The 17,677-nt window shown below is 46.6% G+C and overlaps 7 protein-coding genes across 7 annotated transcripts; 3 read left to right on the top strand and 4 right to left on the bottom strand.

Annotated features, from left to right (window-relative positions):
• Nucleotides 1-452: 452 nt before the first annotated feature.
• Nucleotides 453-1,559, bottom strand: N7446_010760 (uncharacterized protein; the record flags this gene model as incomplete). Its single annotated transcript, XM_058519503.1, has 1 exon — nucleotides 453-1,559. The coding sequence occupies one exon, from the start codon at nucleotides 1,557-1,559 to the stop codon at nucleotides 453-455; it is 1,107 nt and encodes a 368-aa protein (XP_058368341.1).
• Nucleotides 1,560-2,793: 1,234 nt separating this feature from the next.
• On the bottom strand, nucleotides 2,794-4,612 carry N7446_010759 (uncharacterized protein; the record flags this gene model as incomplete). Its single annotated transcript, XM_058519502.1, has 7 exons — nucleotides 2,794-3,374; nucleotides 3,427-3,432; nucleotides 3,489-3,821; nucleotides 3,879-3,944; nucleotides 4,019-4,177; nucleotides 4,231-4,405; nucleotides 4,475-4,612. The coding sequence occupies 7 exons, from the start codon at nucleotides 4,610-4,612 to the stop codon at nucleotides 2,794-2,796; spliced, it is 1,458 nt and encodes a 485-aa protein (XP_058368340.1).
• A 1,627-nt stretch (nucleotides 4,613-6,239) lies between these two features.
• Nucleotides 6,240-7,346, top strand: N7446_010758 (hemolysin-III family protein; the record flags this gene model as incomplete). The annotated part of the gene is made up of 2 exons (XM_058519501.1): nucleotides 6,240-6,816; nucleotides 6,901-7,346. 2 exons carry the CDS (start codon nucleotides 6,240-6,242, stop codon nucleotides 7,344-7,346), a joined length of 1,023 nt encoding a protein of 340 aa, XP_058368339.1.
• Nucleotides 7,347-8,434: 1,088 nt separating this feature from the next.
• N7446_010757 (uncharacterized protein) lies at nucleotides 8,435-9,220 on the top strand (the record flags this gene model as incomplete). Its single annotated transcript, XM_058519500.1, has 1 exon — nucleotides 8,435-9,220. The coding sequence occupies one exon, from the start codon at nucleotides 8,435-8,437 to the stop codon at nucleotides 9,218-9,220; it is 786 nt and encodes a 261-aa protein (XP_058368338.1).
• A 1,245-nt stretch (nucleotides 9,221-10,465) lies between these two features.
• Nucleotides 10,466-11,113, bottom strand: N7446_010756 (MADS-box domain-containing protein; the record flags this gene model as incomplete). The annotated part of the gene is made up of 1 exon (XM_058519499.1): nucleotides 10,466-11,113. The coding sequence occupies one exon, from the start codon at nucleotides 11,111-11,113 to the stop codon at nucleotides 10,466-10,468; it is 648 nt and encodes a 215-aa protein (XP_058368337.1).
• Nucleotides 11,114-12,864: 1,751 nt separating this feature from the next.
• N7446_010755 (uncharacterized protein) lies at nucleotides 12,865-13,677 on the bottom strand (the record flags this gene model as incomplete). Its single annotated transcript, XM_058519498.1, has 1 exon — nucleotides 12,865-13,677. The coding sequence occupies one exon, from the start codon at nucleotides 13,675-13,677 to the stop codon at nucleotides 12,865-12,867; it is 813 nt and encodes a 270-aa protein (XP_058368336.1).
• Nucleotides 13,678-15,612: 1,935 nt separating this feature from the next.
• N7446_010754 (glycoside hydrolase family 71 protein) lies at nucleotides 15,613-17,151 on the top strand (the record flags this gene model as incomplete). Its single annotated transcript, XM_058519497.1, has 4 exons — nucleotides 15,613-15,741; nucleotides 15,790-16,321; nucleotides 16,378-16,603; nucleotides 16,650-17,151. The coding sequence occupies 4 exons, from the start codon at nucleotides 15,613-15,615 to the stop codon at nucleotides 17,149-17,151; spliced, it is 1,389 nt and encodes a 462-aa protein (XP_058368335.1).
• Between the last annotated feature and the right edge of the window lie 526 nt (nucleotides 17,152-17,677).

The raw sequence follows: 17,677 nt of genomic DNA, 5'->3' as shown, positions 1-17,677 counted from the left end.
GGAAAAAGACCTGACAGAAAAAGAAAGGAGAAAAAAAGAAAAAAGGAAGACAACAAAAAAAAAAAAAAATTCTAAAAAAAGAATCCGAAAAGCAACATCAAGCAAGGAAGGAAAAAAATAAAAATAAATAAAACAGTTCATTTCTCAGCTAATATACAGTTCGAGCATAGAGCTCTACTCCACTCGTCCAAGTTTAGTCTGGGGACGCCAGTCTGCGTCCCCACTCACACGTTGATTAAACCCGCTCTCTATCTAAACTTTTGGAGATATTGCCAGTATTCTGATGTAGCCACACGTCGCATGCCCTAACTAAAAACGGCCTCCGACTTTGCCGAGGCAAACACCAGGGTTGGGTTGTCCATCGCAGTTGCGCCGCCCGTTCATATGGGTCATTTCGAGAGAGCAGATGACTGACGGCGGCGAAGCCAAGAGTGAGCATATAGTAGACCCATTCATCTATAATCATAATATGTTAGGAGTGGACATGAAATGCGTGGATGCGGGGCCATACATTGATACTCTGGTTCCCATTTCCAATCCGGTGGCGGGGCCCCTACATGTTCCCGTAGTATATCCTCGAGAAATTTCCAAAGAATCTGCATATCCTCCACCTCACAGACCGATAACCCCATATGGTTCCCGTAGCCGAATCCTTCAGGAAGAAGCGTCCAATGCTCAGTGGGGGTATCGGACGGATCAATTGTCGCTCCAATCATTTCAGTATCACAGGCACTGCCGGCTAGCCACTGTTGTTGCTTCTGGATATCCCATTCCCGGCCTTTGTTACAGCCAAAGGTCAAACAGAATGTCCACACTCGCCAAAACGCCTGATGAACCCTTGGCCAGTGTTTGCCCTGGGTTGAAATCGGATCGAAAACCTCATGGTCCTTGGCGCCTTGTGGTTTGTATCTTTCCAATATAAGTCCGGTTATATGACTGCAAATATTCAGTTCCCATTTATACTGATCGAGCCATGATTCAGGTGTCCAGCTGACAGGGGTATTGGGAGCTATGGTCAGGGTCGTATAGTATTCCTCTGTACCAGGCACCTCCGGGTTTAGCGCTCTCAGGTGTAGTTCCCATAGGGTAGGGTTTGCCTTCATGAGCGCCTCTTGTAGCTCGGTTACAGTGACCCGCGATCCACCTTCACTCTGAGTCGACGTAGATTCGTTGTCAACTAAGTCACAAAGGACTGTAAGTCGCGAGGTATCATGATTCTCATCGTTCATTCCTCTGGAGTGCTCCCCATCCTCTTGGTAGGAAACTGGTTCGGGGCTTGTTCTCCCCTCCGAAAGATCGTCTGTACTCGGCGTTTCTCTAGGAAGTTCGATGAGACTCGTGTGTGATGTCCTGACCGTAAGTAAGTTGACAATATCTTGATGGAGGGCTTCTTGTGCTTCAGCCTGTTCTTCCGGAGACAGGGGCAAGGGCTTGTTTAAGTCTAGATACTTGGTTTTTCCGGCGTTGTTTCTCAGCTGCGACCTATCTTCTGGGTCACGGACACGTTTCGGAGGGACCGGCAGTAACCTGCGATTGTGCAATGCATCCTTCAATCGCATGAGTCTGCGTTATTGACTATGGTATTCTTTTATAGAGGAGATCACTCGAAAAGCAATTCATTACTAAAGGGCGATTGGTAAACCCCAGTGACAGATTCGCGCCACTTGAGCCCTCAAGTGTTGTATGCAGGAGACCTTTTCTACTAGAGACATCGGGAAAGAAATGATTGTGTCTGATTCCACGTCTATAATAAGATCAAACGGAGATCCAAATTCAGATCAGACAAAGTCATACCGTGTACGTACTCGTACTGTGACAAAGTTGGGATCACCAAATTGTAGGGCAAATTCTAGCTTCATCACGAGGCTGCATGTTTATGTCGAACTTATCGATCTCGGCAAATTCGGGGCACGGTATAAACCATTAAGAACTAGTGTGTATGTATGAATGATATATTTTGAGAACATGTACAAAAATGACCAATAAACGAGATGATTTAAGTCTACTCCCCAATTGGGAGCACCTGTACTGCTATTTATAGTGCGTCGGGTTCTGCCGGCAGTATATCTATTTAACCCTAATTGGTAGTTTGACTTTACAGCTACACCAAAAAATGCCAATAAGACTATCGTATTTGCACTCCGAAAGCGATTGTCGGAAAACGGGATCAAGAACGGTCTGAAAGACAAGACTAAATACAAAAAATGGATAAAACTTCACGTGATATCGCTCAGTGCATTCGCCAAGAATTAAGCCAAGCCGGTTGATTGTGTCGGCAAAAGGGTATATTAGTACCTGACCACGTTCAAGGACCTGTCCCCCATATAGAAGCCTAAACCACTCTTCAGGAGGGGACTGAAATCATCTCTTGGTTGGGAGTAAGATACCTTTCATGTACTGTACATCAACCGAATTTTCACCCGCACACATTTTAAAATATGTTTCCCAATCTAATATATAGTTTTCAAATACTAAGACTGTAATATTCTACAGTACGGCTGAAGATGTATTCTTTACATTTACAGGATGTCGTAAAGTCTTTTTGGTAATGTTAAATGTCGCATACTATTAAGCGTAAAAGAAATATAGTATCGTCGGCTACATAGATTCCGCCTTCAATCCCCACAGTGTCGTGTAGCAAGCGTTAGTACATTCTGCTTTCTTCCCTTTAAAGGTTGGCACTACTAATGGTGTCTCAAGCATTCTATAAATTCTTTTAACTCTATGCTGGATTGTAAGGCTAGCAGCTGTAAAGTCGCATAGTCCACATGTCCACTGTTAAGAACTTCCGCGTTATGAGATCACTCTAGCAGATAGGGGTCTACCGCACGGGTTGACAATAGCTGCCGCTTCCGGGAAGCTTATTACGATTTTACCATGATCATCCAGCCAGGCAGCAGAATCAATGGCGATCATGAACCCTGAGAGCTGTTCCAATTCAGTCTTGATCGTCCCAGTAAAATCATGTGGGAACCAGATACGTGGTGTCCAGAGTTCACTCGCGGGAGTACGAAACCGCGGCGCGCCTTTCTTCTCTGCCGGCCGTGGGATACCACCAGCAAATGGCCGGATCATCATACTTAGATAGCAGTGGTAGATCACGACAGTCACGAGTAAGACGACAGTCACAATCATAGGGCCGACTGCCGACCGGTCATTCAGGAGTCCTATGGCAAACACGCTGATGAGGTACATAATCAGTAGGTAGCACCCGATGGTGACATGCTGTAGGGCCAGTAGAAAACTCTTGCCCCGTGTGTCAATCGTCGCCTTCATAATGTAGAGAATGTTGTATCGGTAGATGATAAAGAAGAGATATAACCCCAGGGCGGCCGCGCCCACAACCAGAGGCGCGATACATGAGTATGCGATTCCTTTTAGATTTTAGAACGAGAATAGTCACAATAAGGATTCGGGCCTACTTACCTAGTACTACGAGCAGAGTGGAGCGGGAATAGATGTTCGCCCATTTCAGCCTTGGTTCAGACCATCGGTGATACACTTTGCGGGGGTGTTATCAAAGAGCTTGCCTAGTGATCCATTGACAACCAGTCTGCCTACTTGAAGTAGCTTGCTTGCACTCAGGGTAAGACCTTGCAAGAGTATATACGAGAGGTAAAAATTAGACGTACGGTTGATGATCGAACATATGACGATATCGGCCACCTCAGGGCGCCGGATGACCTGGGAAATGAGAGGTGGAGCAGCAATAGAGACACCTGTCACCAGTAGTATCTGGATGAGCAAGAAGCCAAAGAAAACCTTGTGAATGCAGAGCTCAAGCGAAGACAGGGTTGGTATGCCACTCTGCCTGATAGTCCCTAGAGAACGTGTTAGTGCACCTACCAACACAGAGCTCCAGCTAGAGGATAACTTACAGCGAATTGGAGTCCGAGCAACAGCCATCAAAATGGAAGTAAGGGCAGCAGGGAAAAGACCTGCGACTGCCCCCTAAACCACGCCGGTACGCGGACGAGAATGGTTAGTGTGGGTCGGAGCTCGGCCCAGAGGTCAGTACTTGTAAAGGCAGCAGCCATGGTCACTGGAACAGCGTAGAGAAGGGTGATAATTGCAATCCATATACCGACCCATATATTGTGGAAAGTGCGCTGGCTACCCGTGAACCGCAGGTTTTCCCAGATGATTTGGTCCTTGACTGCATCATAGCGCCGGAGCCCTAGGGAACAGTCTAAGCTTGTGATCGATGGTTTGGAGGCGCATACAACATACCCGGTGGAAAAGTGGAGCTCGCATCAACATATCTATTGAACTCTACGAATATACAAGGAAGAACCGGGGCATTGGTTATACCTTTACACTGTAGGTCCTCGATCTCCTGTTTCAACCTTGGCATCCTTGACTTGGCCCACATGATAGTTGCCTGCATTTCCGTCCCAAGGACGCTCTGGTGGTCTGTTAGCGAGTGGTTGGGTACTATGGCCGCTGTTTTGTGTTTGGATGTTTTCGACGTTACAGTGGGCGTAGACTTCCTATATGCTTGCTGGCGCCGCCGAATGTACTCCACCACACATTCCTCAATCACCTTGACAGTCTGATCGTGTTCCTGGATTTTCTTCTCGACGTCCTTTGTATCGGGTACTTCCCAGATCATAGACAACTTCTCCCGCCCGATACGATCTACTACTTGACTCCGGCGTAGGCCTTCCACTGGCACACCCGTAAAAAGGACGGTCCTGCATAACGTGTCCCCCGTTTCGAGGTGATCTACTATAGCTTTGCGGAACAACCTGATAAACATATTGTACTCCCGGGTAAGACTTACGAAGAACCACCCTATTTATGTTAGCGGAAAAGAGTCAAAGGGGTGCTTTCAACCATACCCAGAAAGGCCCAGGCGCTCAAACAGTGTGCGTAATATCTCAAAGATGACTCCTTTGCAATATTCGAAATGGTCAAAGAATTCAACTGGACCATTTCACCTCCTCCGCTGCGGTTAAAGGGGAGAAGTATGGGCCACGTGATACACGTACCAACGAACAACGTCGAGGCGCAAAATCGAAGAAATCGAAGCAAAAGATACGAATCTAGCGAATGATGATATAACACATGATCATCCCGAAGTGTGTACAGACTTAGTAACAGGTCCCACCACTCCGTCCATGTTTTGGTAAGACCATCATATATGGGCAGGTACCCCGTTTGCTTGCTCGACATATAAACATGAGGGTATCTGTGACGCAATAGCGCAAACATGTAACTCATAAACAGAAAGCTAACAATACCAAATACGAGAGTTACCACTAGGGCTGATACCGAGTCGGGCGCGTTGGAAGCATGCTACTTACATTAGTGGGACTCGAGGTCACCAATTCTAGAGGAAAACTTTACCATGGCCTAAGCAAAGAGTTCTATGAACACGCCACAATGGATAGAGCTGTCGCGGCGGCCATTTGGATATGACATTGTAGGGATTTAACGGCGGCTTTATATACATTAAGGAAAGGTGTCGATGGTGCTATTTTTGATTTTCAGCGACAACGCCGTTTATATCTTCTCACCTCAATAGGCGGTCTATTAATGTAGAAGGGAAGTGGGATATATGTCAGCTTGTCGAAACAGACAGTGCTTTGTTACCTTGAACATCAAACGTATCCGTCCCTCCACGTATAGATGAAAATAGTTTTTTATTGTGTTGCCGGGAAGAATTTTCCAGCTCAAGACTTTGGAAGCGCATGAATTAGTGGGGCGACACGTCGACAGTTTGAGCGCAGAGTTGTCATTAATTGGGATTGCGCCTTACTGCTGATATTACAGTACCCAGTACTGTACCAAACGGGTAATTGATTTCACACACGCGACAGTTGAACCCCATCAAATTTGACACACGACAAAAATAGCACCCATAGTAAATACGGTAAATTGACATTTTATATCCAAACAACGATGACCAAAAGGGCTTTTTCTTATAGACTCATACTTTTTCAGGTGATATGTAATCTCATTCGGGGGTTTAGGAAACTTTCGTGATTTAGTGATCAAGGTATCTAGCCTAGGGCAATGTAACTTGCATCCTGCTAGATCACTCTTCCTGGACGATCGTGGCGTCGGATGTGTCGTGCCGGATTGCTGCATTTGGGCTTCGCAACGGGGTAACAACAAGGCTGGCGCTTAGCAAGAAACAAAGCAAGAGGGACACTTTTTTTCTTCATCTTGCATTTCCACTGACTGACTCTTAAAGCCTGGCGTCCCCACATCACATTATCATCAGGCGACAGCAAATGGCATCCGCTCCCCGTCTTCGAGTTCCGTCCCCGCATCCCCCAGAGGCGCACAAAGCGCGGGCAATGGAATCTATCAGCGACACCGCGTCCAAGGCCCGCAAGGCAGGACGGCCAGCTCTTCTATGGTTCGATGAGATGCCGAAATGGTTCCGACTTGAATCTAACCAGTGGATTCTCCGTGGCTATCGGCCCATCTCAGGCTCGGCTCACGCTTCGTTCTGCAGTTGGTCGTATATTCACAACGAGTCAGTCAACATCTATTCTCACCTCATACCAGCCGTTTTCTTCCTGTGTGGCGAGTGGTATATCCCGCAGTACCTTGCCAGCAGATACTCCGGGGCCACTGGCGCCGATATTATTGCTTTCTCCATCTTCATGTTGACAGCCGCCACGTGCCTGTCGTTGTCGGCAACGTACCACACCTTGATGAACCACTCCCGAGAGATGGGACATTTCTGCCTGCGACTGGACATGCTGGGTATAGTGATCTTCATACTGGGCGACCTTGTCTTGGGAATATACATGGTTTTCTGGTGTGAACCGTTGCCACGCAATATCTACTGGTCTTTGGTTAGTTAATCTCCATGTGCACAGTTTGGCATTTCCTCACCCCGGACCTGGTACTTGAGTCTAACACTCTTCTTTTCTTGGTTGATAGATTGGAGTTTTCGGGACGTTGACCATCTTCATGACAATGCATCCCAAGTTCCAGGGCCCAAAGTATCGCCTTTTCCGAGCATTGATGTTCGTGGCGACTGGCTTGTCCGGTGTTGCACCCTTGATTCATGGACTCAATGTGTTCGGCATGTCGCAGATGATGAGAAAAGCTTTTCCCTATACTCTGGCAAAAGCAGGCTGCCTTCTATCTGGGACTTTTTTTATGCAGTAAGTCTCCCAATTCCGCACACAAGAGAGAAAATGACCCTAACACATGTGGTTCTGGAGACCAGGTTTCCCGAAAGCCAATATCCTGGCAAATTCGACCTATGGGGCTCCCATTCGATCTTTCACATCCTGGTCGTATGCGCCGCTGTGGTCCAGTTGATGGGGTATCTGGATGCCTTTGACTATGCGCAGGCAAATCTTACTTGCTCGTCCCTTTGAAATCTGTTCTCCTATTGTAGGTTTCTCTAAGCATTGTCAAGATGAGATATCGTGAACGGATTTACGCATAGCGTGATCAGCACTAGCACAAGGCAGCACAGCTGCTGCCTACAGATTGTCTCTGGCATAGGAATGAACACAATTATAGAAACCGACTTTCGTCACTCCTTTAGATAGAAAGTCAAGTCTCCAAATCATCAGATCAACGGGTCATTATAGCGTGACAGTTATGAGCCCGGTTTGCCCCAGGCTTCATTGAACGCAGTTATATCCCGTTCCAGGCCGCATGCCGTTGTGATCAGAAGGTTGATCAGACGGATTTCCGTATCTTTGACACTATACACCGACTTCCACTGCTGTTATCGCCAACAATGGATCCAACGGATCTGGAAGCCTCTTCCCGGACCAGCCTCCAACTATAGTAGTATGCCCTTTCGGCTCTATATCTTAACACATTGTTCTATCAAGACTGAAATTATCCTGCAAGCGAGCGCCGCCGTCAGACACCATGGTCAATGCCATATTCCACAACCACGTAAGCCAGCAACTTTCCATCAAGTATTTGATTACCATAAACATATCTGTAATTTAGCTGGACAATTTATATATCACAGGGAGTATATGTTTAAAAATGTAAGAGCACTTGATTCGCTATTACGAGTGTGAGATGTTAGACAACAGTAAGAGTAATATAGAATTTGGATTTGAATTCTAGAATTGTGAATATGTTTGTGTATTTGGGTTTTCCGACTACGATGCTTGAAAGCTACATTATCAAGATTTGCAAGCTGAAGAAAATACACGGTATAAGTTCACTTTGGTTTGTATTGCATGGTTACAAGAAGAGCCTTGTCAATGGGGATCCCATTCGTATATATCCGTGTCTCAAAACCACGCTAAATTACCGGCTCACGCCTCACATATTTCCTAGCTGTACAAGTAGACTCTTGGACCATTTTTGGTTCCAACGTTGCCGCGTAAGTCTCACAATGCCTATTTTTGTAACGGAATTTCTATAAGCTGTCAATTATCAAGGACCATAATACATATTCTCATGTGTTCCTCATCTCGAACCCCAGTAAAGGATGATGGTATCAAGCGTCTCCTTGCGCCGGTTGGCGCTCATTACCTTCCTCCTTCATTCGGTCGTTCATGCCCATGTTGTCATGATATCACCTGAGCCCTACAGTTTTGACACACTTAATAATTCTCCGTTAGCCGCAGATGGTAGCGATTTCCCTTGCAAGCTGCGCGATAACGCATTCGAGGCCCCCGAGTCTGAAACAACTATCAGTGTGGGCGAATCGCATGGACTGATCTTCCAGGGTAGTGCTATGCATGGAGGAGGTTCGTGCCAGATCAGTCTAACCACAGACCTTGAGCCATCCAAGAGTTCGGAGTGGAAGGTAATCGCCTCATATGAGGGTGGGTGCCCGGCCAACGTGGAGGGAAATCTCGCTGGTGGGTCCGCTCGGATCGAGAAATATCCGTCGAACTTCACCATTCCATGTGATATCTCCCCAGGTAAATATACGCTGGCCTGGACCTGGTTCAACCGCCTTGGAAACCGCGAGATGTATATGAATTGTGCGCCTATTACGGTGACAAGTGATGTCTCCAGCGGAGACCCCGTCAAGTCCATCGTGCCCTCGTCCACCCTTCCTGCAATGTTTGTTGCGAATGTGAACGGCTGTATCACGAAGGAAGGCGTCGACATTAGATTCCCCGAACCTGGTGAAAAGGTTGAGTTTAAGGGCCAGCCTTCTAACCTCGCACCTGAGGGAGAGCCTGCCTGTACTGGCAATCCGACATTTGGCGTGGTCACGTCATCCAGTATATCCATGAGTACCCCGTCAGCTAAGGCAGGCGCATAGGCCGAGGAAGACTTCTTGCAAGCTGGAAGCTTATTTGGGAAGGGGATGGAATAGGTAAATGCTCCGTTCTTCATAGTCAGTATATCCGGGTAATGAGATAGATCGCGATATCTGCAAATTGCGAATTCATTATCCATGTTATCTCACACAGAACAGTCGTAAGCCCCAGTTTGATATCGTAGACTCGACTACTATTCACAACTACTTTTCTAGAAATATTGGTAAAGAAAGCACTTTCACCTCTAATCCTGCGACCTTAGCACATCAACATAAGGCCGAGCTGGTCTGTTCTTCGCGTGTGACATCAGGACAAGGGAACAGGGATTGGGACAGTTAATATTACCAAACATCATGTCGTGGCGGAGATTCACCGCCTGAGTTGAATCCTCATATAGACTACGCTGGAAAGGAATTGGTCCGTCGCCCCGGCACAGCAAAACGACGTAGGGCTCGCGGTGTCACGTGCGCATCGACTGCATCAACGGTCCCTTCCGCCACCGTACCCAAAGCAAAAATGCTGGCTTGACTAACATACAGTCACTGTAATATTCAACGTGCATGATTTTACCTGAATCTGACATGAACATAAAGAAGAAGAAGAAGAAGAAGCTGCAAAGTCTCAAATCGTGAAGTCAAACAAAATGCATAAAAAAGCTAGGGCTGGTGGGACCACTGCCACGAGAAAAAGAAATAAAAAGACAAACAAAAAGGAAAAGAAAAACGAAAAAAGAAAATATAAAAACAAAAAGGAAAAGAAAAAGAAAAAGAAAAAGAAAAAGAAAAAGAGCAGAGGGAGCCTTGCCTATAGCTGCCTAGTATGCAGTGTCCCTCTTTTTCATTATGATTATATAACTTCCCAACTCTACTCAGTCGGAGCTTTGCCTTGCGGTGATTTCTCACTCTCTACTACATCCTTCAACACCGGGTATGTAATTGATTTCTAAAATAGACCGACTAATTCTAACGGGTGTCAGTAAGTGAAGTCAGCATCCGACTCCCATGGACTATGCGCTACCATTTGGAACATTCTTCGATGATAATGTTATATGTGTGGTATTTGGCTTTATTATGATTGCGCTAGGTGTAGGACTTGGCTTTGCTGAAATCTCTCGCCCGCCGCCAGGTCTGCCTATTTAGCGAATACAGAAAAAGGAAACTTCCAATCTAGCCCCGAAATATTGGCTCCAGTACTCCTTTCCTAAACCCAAACGACGCCTGCAAGTCGTAGCCAGTATAGGCAAGGTGCTAAATTGCAGTAAATATTCGTAATGTGGCTTTGAATGTCCTCTGGCAAGACTCACTCTGGGACATGAGGCTGCTAAATGGTTGTATGATTCTCGGGTTCGAAACAATGTTCCATACCGAAGAACCCTGGTTCCGCTGTCCACGACAGTCCAGTCGGGGTGGCGCTTGGGGCGTAGTCACCGAATGAGCCGATTTGTGCTCCTCGCTACCTGCCGAAGAAGATAGCCATTTCGGGCCATGGTTCTGGTTGTGCGGCTGATTGACTGGCTGGTTGCTCCACTGGATGTTCCATTGGTTTTCCGACTTGTCGCTCGGCTGCTGGTTCGATTGGGTTTCCTGCTGGTTCCGCTTTTGTTTCTGGTTCTGTTTCTGGTTTTGGGCCTGGGTATAGTATATCTGCATATCTTTAGGGCCCTTGCGATCTTCTTGACTGATTAAATCGTAGTCGGGTACAAATTTCTCATCACATGATGCAAATGTCTGGAGCTTCCCAGTTTCCTGGTCACGAATATAGAGAAATATATCCTGGTTGCAAAGAACGCTGAGCTCATGAAGCTTCTTCATTGCCCCCGCGGAGCGCTTCCGATAAGTAGTTAGGCGAGATCTCTTATTTTGTAAGCTGACAATGGCTCTGCGTACACGGCCCATTGCGATAATCTTAGACACTATAACATGTATTGAATTAGGACTCCTGGTAAGATATAGCAAAAATGTTTAGGCTGGCTAAAAATATACCACTGGTGTCCAAATTTAGACTTGTTGGCAATACTAAGTTACTAATATGAGCCAGTGACTTGATCGTCCCGACGAGTTGGCACCACTAGTGGATACTACAGTAGGTGTTGTCTGCCCACCAAACCATTGGTATGATTTTGGCCCCCGATGCGTTGGAGTAGCGAGCGATTTCTCTTGTGCTTAACCGTCCTTCGTTCCTTTGAGCCAATATCACTGCATTCATCGGTTCCATTTGAATCTATTCTATCTTTAGAAGAACATTAGTGTCCCGGAATATTGTGCCAAAAATAGTTTCAATAACCTTTTGCCCGTACGCATTGATCTATCAAAACAGTATGAACTGGCTAGTAGGGGGTCGGTTTAGTGCATTTACAGAAAAGTAACAACTGAGGTCTTTCAGAAGAGGTTGTATGTGTTCCACGTGCCCTTGGAACCTGCCATTCAAGGCCGAGCTCACTTTGAACCCTCACCAAACCCCAACCAACTTCTATATCCAAGCTGGTCCGAGAGACAGCCCCGTAGCCCAATGAAAGCTCCAAATCTCATTCTTTTTCTTCCAAACTAATATCGTTTTCGTGAGACATTCCAATCCACGGGGACATTAAAATAGGGTATTGCAACGTTGTGAGTGTCGGGGGCCAGACCTGGTGAAAGTGCCGGGCCAGGCTATCAAGTTGGGTCGAAGTCAAGAGATAGAAGGAGAGGAGAGTAGATGGAAAGTCGGGATGTGTTTCTCCTGTGGACATGGATATTAATGGCAATAGCCTTTGACTGTAATGGTACAGGGCGCATGGAAAGTGGGCGTGGTATTCGTCGAGCTCTGATGGCACATGGTTTTACGTGTATAATGAAAGCAATATCGGGCAGAGCATCTGAAATTGGCCTTGAACCGCCCATCCCGCGGCGTTCTTTTAATTTGCTTCATAATGGCAACCGGTGAAAAGTCCTAAACCCTAGCGATGTGGTACCTTTTATACCTCGGGTCGAGTTGAACTCCCACTAGAAGAGTTTAAATGTGATTCGGAGGCCCTCATCATGCTGCGACAACAGTCCATTTTAGTCTACGTCGGAGTTTCCAACGTTGCGGTATTCGGCAGGGCGAAATGTCATATGTCGGACGTCCAGAATCGGACGTTTAATAACCTAATCTTGGATGAGATATTTTTAGCCCCACACGCACCTAGCATAATTTTTACGCTAAACCACGGCGGACTCAGCACTTCTGCGCGCGGGTAATGCCTATCAGCTTCAATCCGGGTGTAACCCCGGATTTCGTTAAACGAATGTATCGGCTTTCACACGGTAAATACGAGAGCAGGAGGTCTTTGAATCGAAACTTTCAAAACTGGCATCTCAAGATAGCAAAAGGCTGCCTCTCACCGTTGCAATAAAACGGGCTTCCCACATGGCTAGTTGTGCCCTTCCTTATAGCCAAAATAAATCCGGCTGAAAAGCACTAGTTATAAGAGCAACCAGTATAAAATCGAATATGGAAAATTTATGTCCATTACGGCGAAATCCCTTTTCTATCCGAGCCTTAAAAAAATGATAATGACAATAACAAACGTTCGCCGGTGGGTACTGTACATTGATTCCTCATGGCATCTGTTTTCCAACAAACAAAGCAGCCCGATAATTCCAACGGCATGGGCAGTCGGCCTAACTTAAAGCAACATGACACCTTTCCCTACGTATCCTGGTGTGCAGTATGGGTTAGAACCGCCGCGGCATCTCCAGCCAGCAAAACATGTCTCACGGGGTGTCCATGTGGTGCCGATACACTGTTCCAGGACATTCCCGTCGCGTTTCCAAACGTTGTTCGTGCATGCAGTTGCCGATGAAATGGTGGTATTTGCGCCGATCTGCACCCTCGACGGGACCAGCAAAGGAGCTGAACACTGGGGCGAGGCGGACGCAGTCGTGTATCCAGGCTGTTTCGATACTGATGGCAAGGGAACGCCAGAAGAGCTGTTCACAATGTCGTTTATCGTCGTGTCAGTTATTTCCCATGAGATTGCGAGGTGACCTAAACTGCAGGCATTTCCTCCGGCCAACTCGTCTAGGACAGTATAGCTAAAGTCAAGACCAGGAGCGCCTTCCGCATTCCAAATCCTGGCGGATGAAGAGCCGACACTACATCGTTCGCAGCCATCCCCAATGAAGAGCTGCATGGTGGATGGCTTCCCACTAACGGAGACTATTACTTGTTTACCGCAGTATTTCGCCGGGTCTTGGCGTAGCTGGGTGCTATTCATAGCGACAAGGTGGTTTGTATTAATCTGGTTAAGGGAAAGCGGTATGAGGGAGCTACACATCACTCCGCCTTGATTTTGAGACTCAAATGTAGTACCGCAAGTGTTCACCTGCTCGACGTCATAGTAGTACGTGACAAAGCCATTCCCACTGTCAATAGTAGATCTAGCAACGACTCCTAGCTGGGCGAGCAAGCTGGCTGTGATACTCGATCGGAAACTCATGTCGAAGGCCCTACGAGAGATAACGCGGCATCAAAGCAACTCATGAGCTCGAAGATTGTGCAATGCTCATGCGAAATATTCTGTTTTTCCCTGACGGAGAATACAAAGCCAAATATAGTTCTTGCTGCCCCAAACCTATGCCGTATTGTGGTAGCCAATCTAAAATTAACATGGCGGATGTACAAAGTACACTATTATACTTGCCCTTCTCTGGCAGGCCCTTCTTTGATAGTAAAACTGCAGCCGGATTTGGAGAGGTATCCCTGGGATAAGATTCAAACTTACGTTGACTGAGCCTTTACAGACACTATAACGCAAATTTAAGCCTACTTAGTCCGAGTGAATAGGGACGACGATATTTTAGCTAGAACATTAACTGCGTATAGCCCGCGTCTGCTATCTGCATCAACATGAGTGTCTCACATGGTAATCACGTGATGTCAACTATAGTGAGGTTATGCGAAAGAATGTTTTAAACGTAAGCACTATTAACAACCACCACTAAAATAGGGTGAATAAGGGGAGCGTGCAAAATTTATCCTGCGGAAACTTAAAATTAAGACATTGTAGACATACCGGAAATCTGGATCGAGCATAGGAGTAAATTTCCTCTGATTCCGGTAATGTTAATATAGGTAAGTCTGAACATAAGAATATTATTCATTACAAATCCTCATACAATGTTCAAGTTACAATGCTCAAGGGGGCTTCTTTCTAAAATATCTGTCTTTACATGTCCGTTCCTCTCCATCCAGGCGGTTAGAATTATCAAATAGAAAATACTAAGACTAAGGCTCGATCAAAGCAATCCCGTGTTAAACGGCCTACATCGGTTATGATAGACAGGTTAAAATTCTCGTTGCTGTTGGCTCCATCGAGACGTTTATTGAGTTTCTACTATAGGAGTGTGCCATTAGCTCGCTTTCTACATTGGCAGGGCCTATGAGGAGCCATAGGTCCCCTAAGCCAATGCCAATGGGTATTCTTCACCCTTTTAGAGACTAATAAATTATGTACCCTTCTCCTGCCTAGTCTTGCCTCTGCCTCCTGTAATATTGCGCGTTTCAACCCACCAAGCAGACGATACTCACTACTCCTTTTGAGTACGTTACGTAGGAGAAGCCTCAGATCTGAACTTTGGATAATCCAGAGTCTGCAACGTATCCTAACCAGGCACCGATTGACTAGAGAGATAACACCATATTTCATACCAAAGGCATAGATATCTATGTCTCGCCAGATTGCACCATAAGACAAACTAATTTGACGGTCATGTTCGCAGATCAGACATCTTCTCTCAAGAGGCGTAGGATTGAAATCAAATGTAGGGGATGATGTTACGCCAGTCCCTAGGAACGTTTGAAAGAGTCTTACCCTATCTTTACGATCATCGAGGTATATCACGGTAGAATTCTCGACCTTATGCTTCAAGAACGGCGATGCCTTTATCAGGTGTTGTTTTGAAAACAGAAAGCTTTCACCTTGGCAAAAGACTTCGATCGTTTCTTCGGATTGCCTGCCTATCACAGCAGCCTGATCCATAGGATCACTCTCCATCGATATTCGTGAGGGGTCAATGTGCAATGTAGTGTTCCGCTTGGTGATTCCAAGGCGGGGATACGGTAGAACAGGCGTTAGTGGACCTGAAGGACTACGATAGAGACGGTCATTGGTAAGATGATTAAAAGCTTTGGAGAGGCTATTTATGGACGGATATAATTGAACAACGACAACGTAATGTGGCCCGGGCGCGTTGGGTAAAATTTAGCGATGCCCTAATCACCGATGCCAGTACCGGTGCTCCAAGGTGGGGTACTGCCTTGGCCTAGCCTCGAGCCCCGTCAGTAGCCGATATCCACAGGCTATAACTTGCAACAAATGTTGCACCTATACAGGTGGTAGGGAAAAGCAGGACATGCAATCCGAACTGACTGAATGGCTTATTATTATGTATCGATCACGTGCCGGTTACTTTTGTGTCTTTTCTACTCTCCTCTTGCAGTTGTCGCCGATGCCACGAATTACATGAACGACACTGACCGTCTGGTCTTTGCTCATTTTATAGTTAGAGTTTGTGTATCTTAACGTTAAACAACTACTAACAGAATCCAGATGGGCACAAGCCGCGTGGGTAGAGCGTCATCGGACTATGATCAGGATATGAAGCGAGCCAGGGCTTTTGGTATTGATGCGTTTGCCCTCAACATTGGCGTTGACCCCTTCACCGATCAGCAACTTGGCTTGTTGTACGAATCGGCGTCCAATAACGACATGAAAGTCTTTATTTCCATTGACTTTAACTGGTGGCGTATCGACCAAACTGGGCTTATTGGCGAGAAGATTGCTCGGTTTTCCAACCAGCCCGCACAGCTTCTTGTGGATGACAAAGTTTTTGTCTCATCATTTGGTGGTGACGGCCTCGATGTAATGGCATTACGCGCTGCAGTAGGGAGACCCATCTTCTTTGCCCCCAACTTACATCCGCCGTTTAGCACAGAGCTGGAATCGATCGATGGTCTCTTGAACTGGATGGCCTGGCCAAGCGACGGAAACAACAAAGCCCCAGCTCCCGGTCGGCGTGTTTCGGTGGCTGATGGAGACACAATATATCTTAATGCGCTTGCAGGAAAATCATATATCGCGCGTGAGGCTCCTCACGTATGCCCCAGCCAGCTGAATAGCCTACTAATTCCCTTACAGCGGTTTCACCGTGGTTTTTCACGCATTTCGGGCCCGAGGTATCCTATAGTAAGAACTGGGTTTTCCCGTCGGATTTACTCTGGTTTCACCGATGGATGGAGCTCCTAGCCCTGAGTCCTCGTTTTATTGAAATCCTCACTTGGAATGACTACGGAGAGAGTCATTATATCGGGCCCTTAAATTCTCCACACACTGATGATGGGGCTTCCAAATGGACAAATACTATGTGGGTCTCCGCGGAGCTACTGCTGCGGCGTGGCTGATCTGAGTAGGCCTCACGACGGATGGTTAGACGTTGCGAAACCATTTATTGACGCGTTCAAGCAAGGCGCGAGCTCCCCTGACGAGTTTGTCACGTCTGATAAGCTGGTTTACTGGTATCGGCCAAACCCTCGAGAGATATATTGCGGGGTGACGGACACCTGCATGTCCGAGGCCGATAATAGTAGCGGGAATTACTTTATAGGGCGACCGGATGGCTGGCAGCAATTGAACGACTCCGTGTTTGTTGTATCTCTACTGACTTCCGCGGCTACCGTGCGAGTGAGCAGCGGAGGCAATGTCTACTCCTACGAGGCGCCGCTAGGTGTAAGTGCTAAAGAGGTATCAATGGGATTAGGGCCTCAGAGCTTTGCAGTCATTCGTGGTGGGCAGACAATTCTCTCGGGCACCGGCACAACGGAAATCACGGACGAATGTGTCTATGGAGCATACAATTACAATGCCTATGGTAAGTTGTGTCCTACGTCCTACGGCCGGTATCTGATCTGCTAGTTATAGTTGGATCACTTCCTCCTAATTGAAAGAATGCTTCATCTGGCTCCCTATATGAAATTCCTTGCTATATCCATTGAAATGCTGAGCTATGGCTATACAGGCAAGATTGGGATCCCATCTCTTCCTTCGGTTAGAAACAAAGGCGACATTCAAGGCCCACTACAGTAGTCTTGTCAATCTTTACATGTAAAGCCCGCCCCAAATTGCATTCGAGAAGGTCGCGTTCCGTTACCCTTGCTATGCAGGTATAGAATATGGTACTGCTAGTCGATTACCACGTGTCCTATAAAATATACCATGTCTTACGATACCACTTTGACTGTGAAGCTGTGTTCATGCGGTTACCTGCATGGGTATTGGTAGTAAGGGAAATATACCCTGTTATTCATTTTTAAGGTTTCGCAGATAGCCAGTAAGGCGCACAAACATTTTATTCCAGTCTAATATTGGTCTCGCGCTAAGGAAATAGTATAAATCTCACTATCTGCCAGCATTTTAGCGCAGCGAGCTGAGTACCTAGTTT

This window comes from Penicillium canescens (assembly GCF_028828765.1).
Source record: "Penicillium canescens strain IBT 15451 chromosome Unknown utg000007l_segment0_segment0, whole genome shotgun sequence".
NCBI lineage: Eukaryota > Fungi > Ascomycota > Eurotiomycetes > Eurotiales > Aspergillaceae > Penicillium > Penicillium canescens.
The sequence above is the reverse complement of the archived record's forward strand: the minus strand, read 5'-3'. Positions and strand labels throughout refer to the sequence as shown.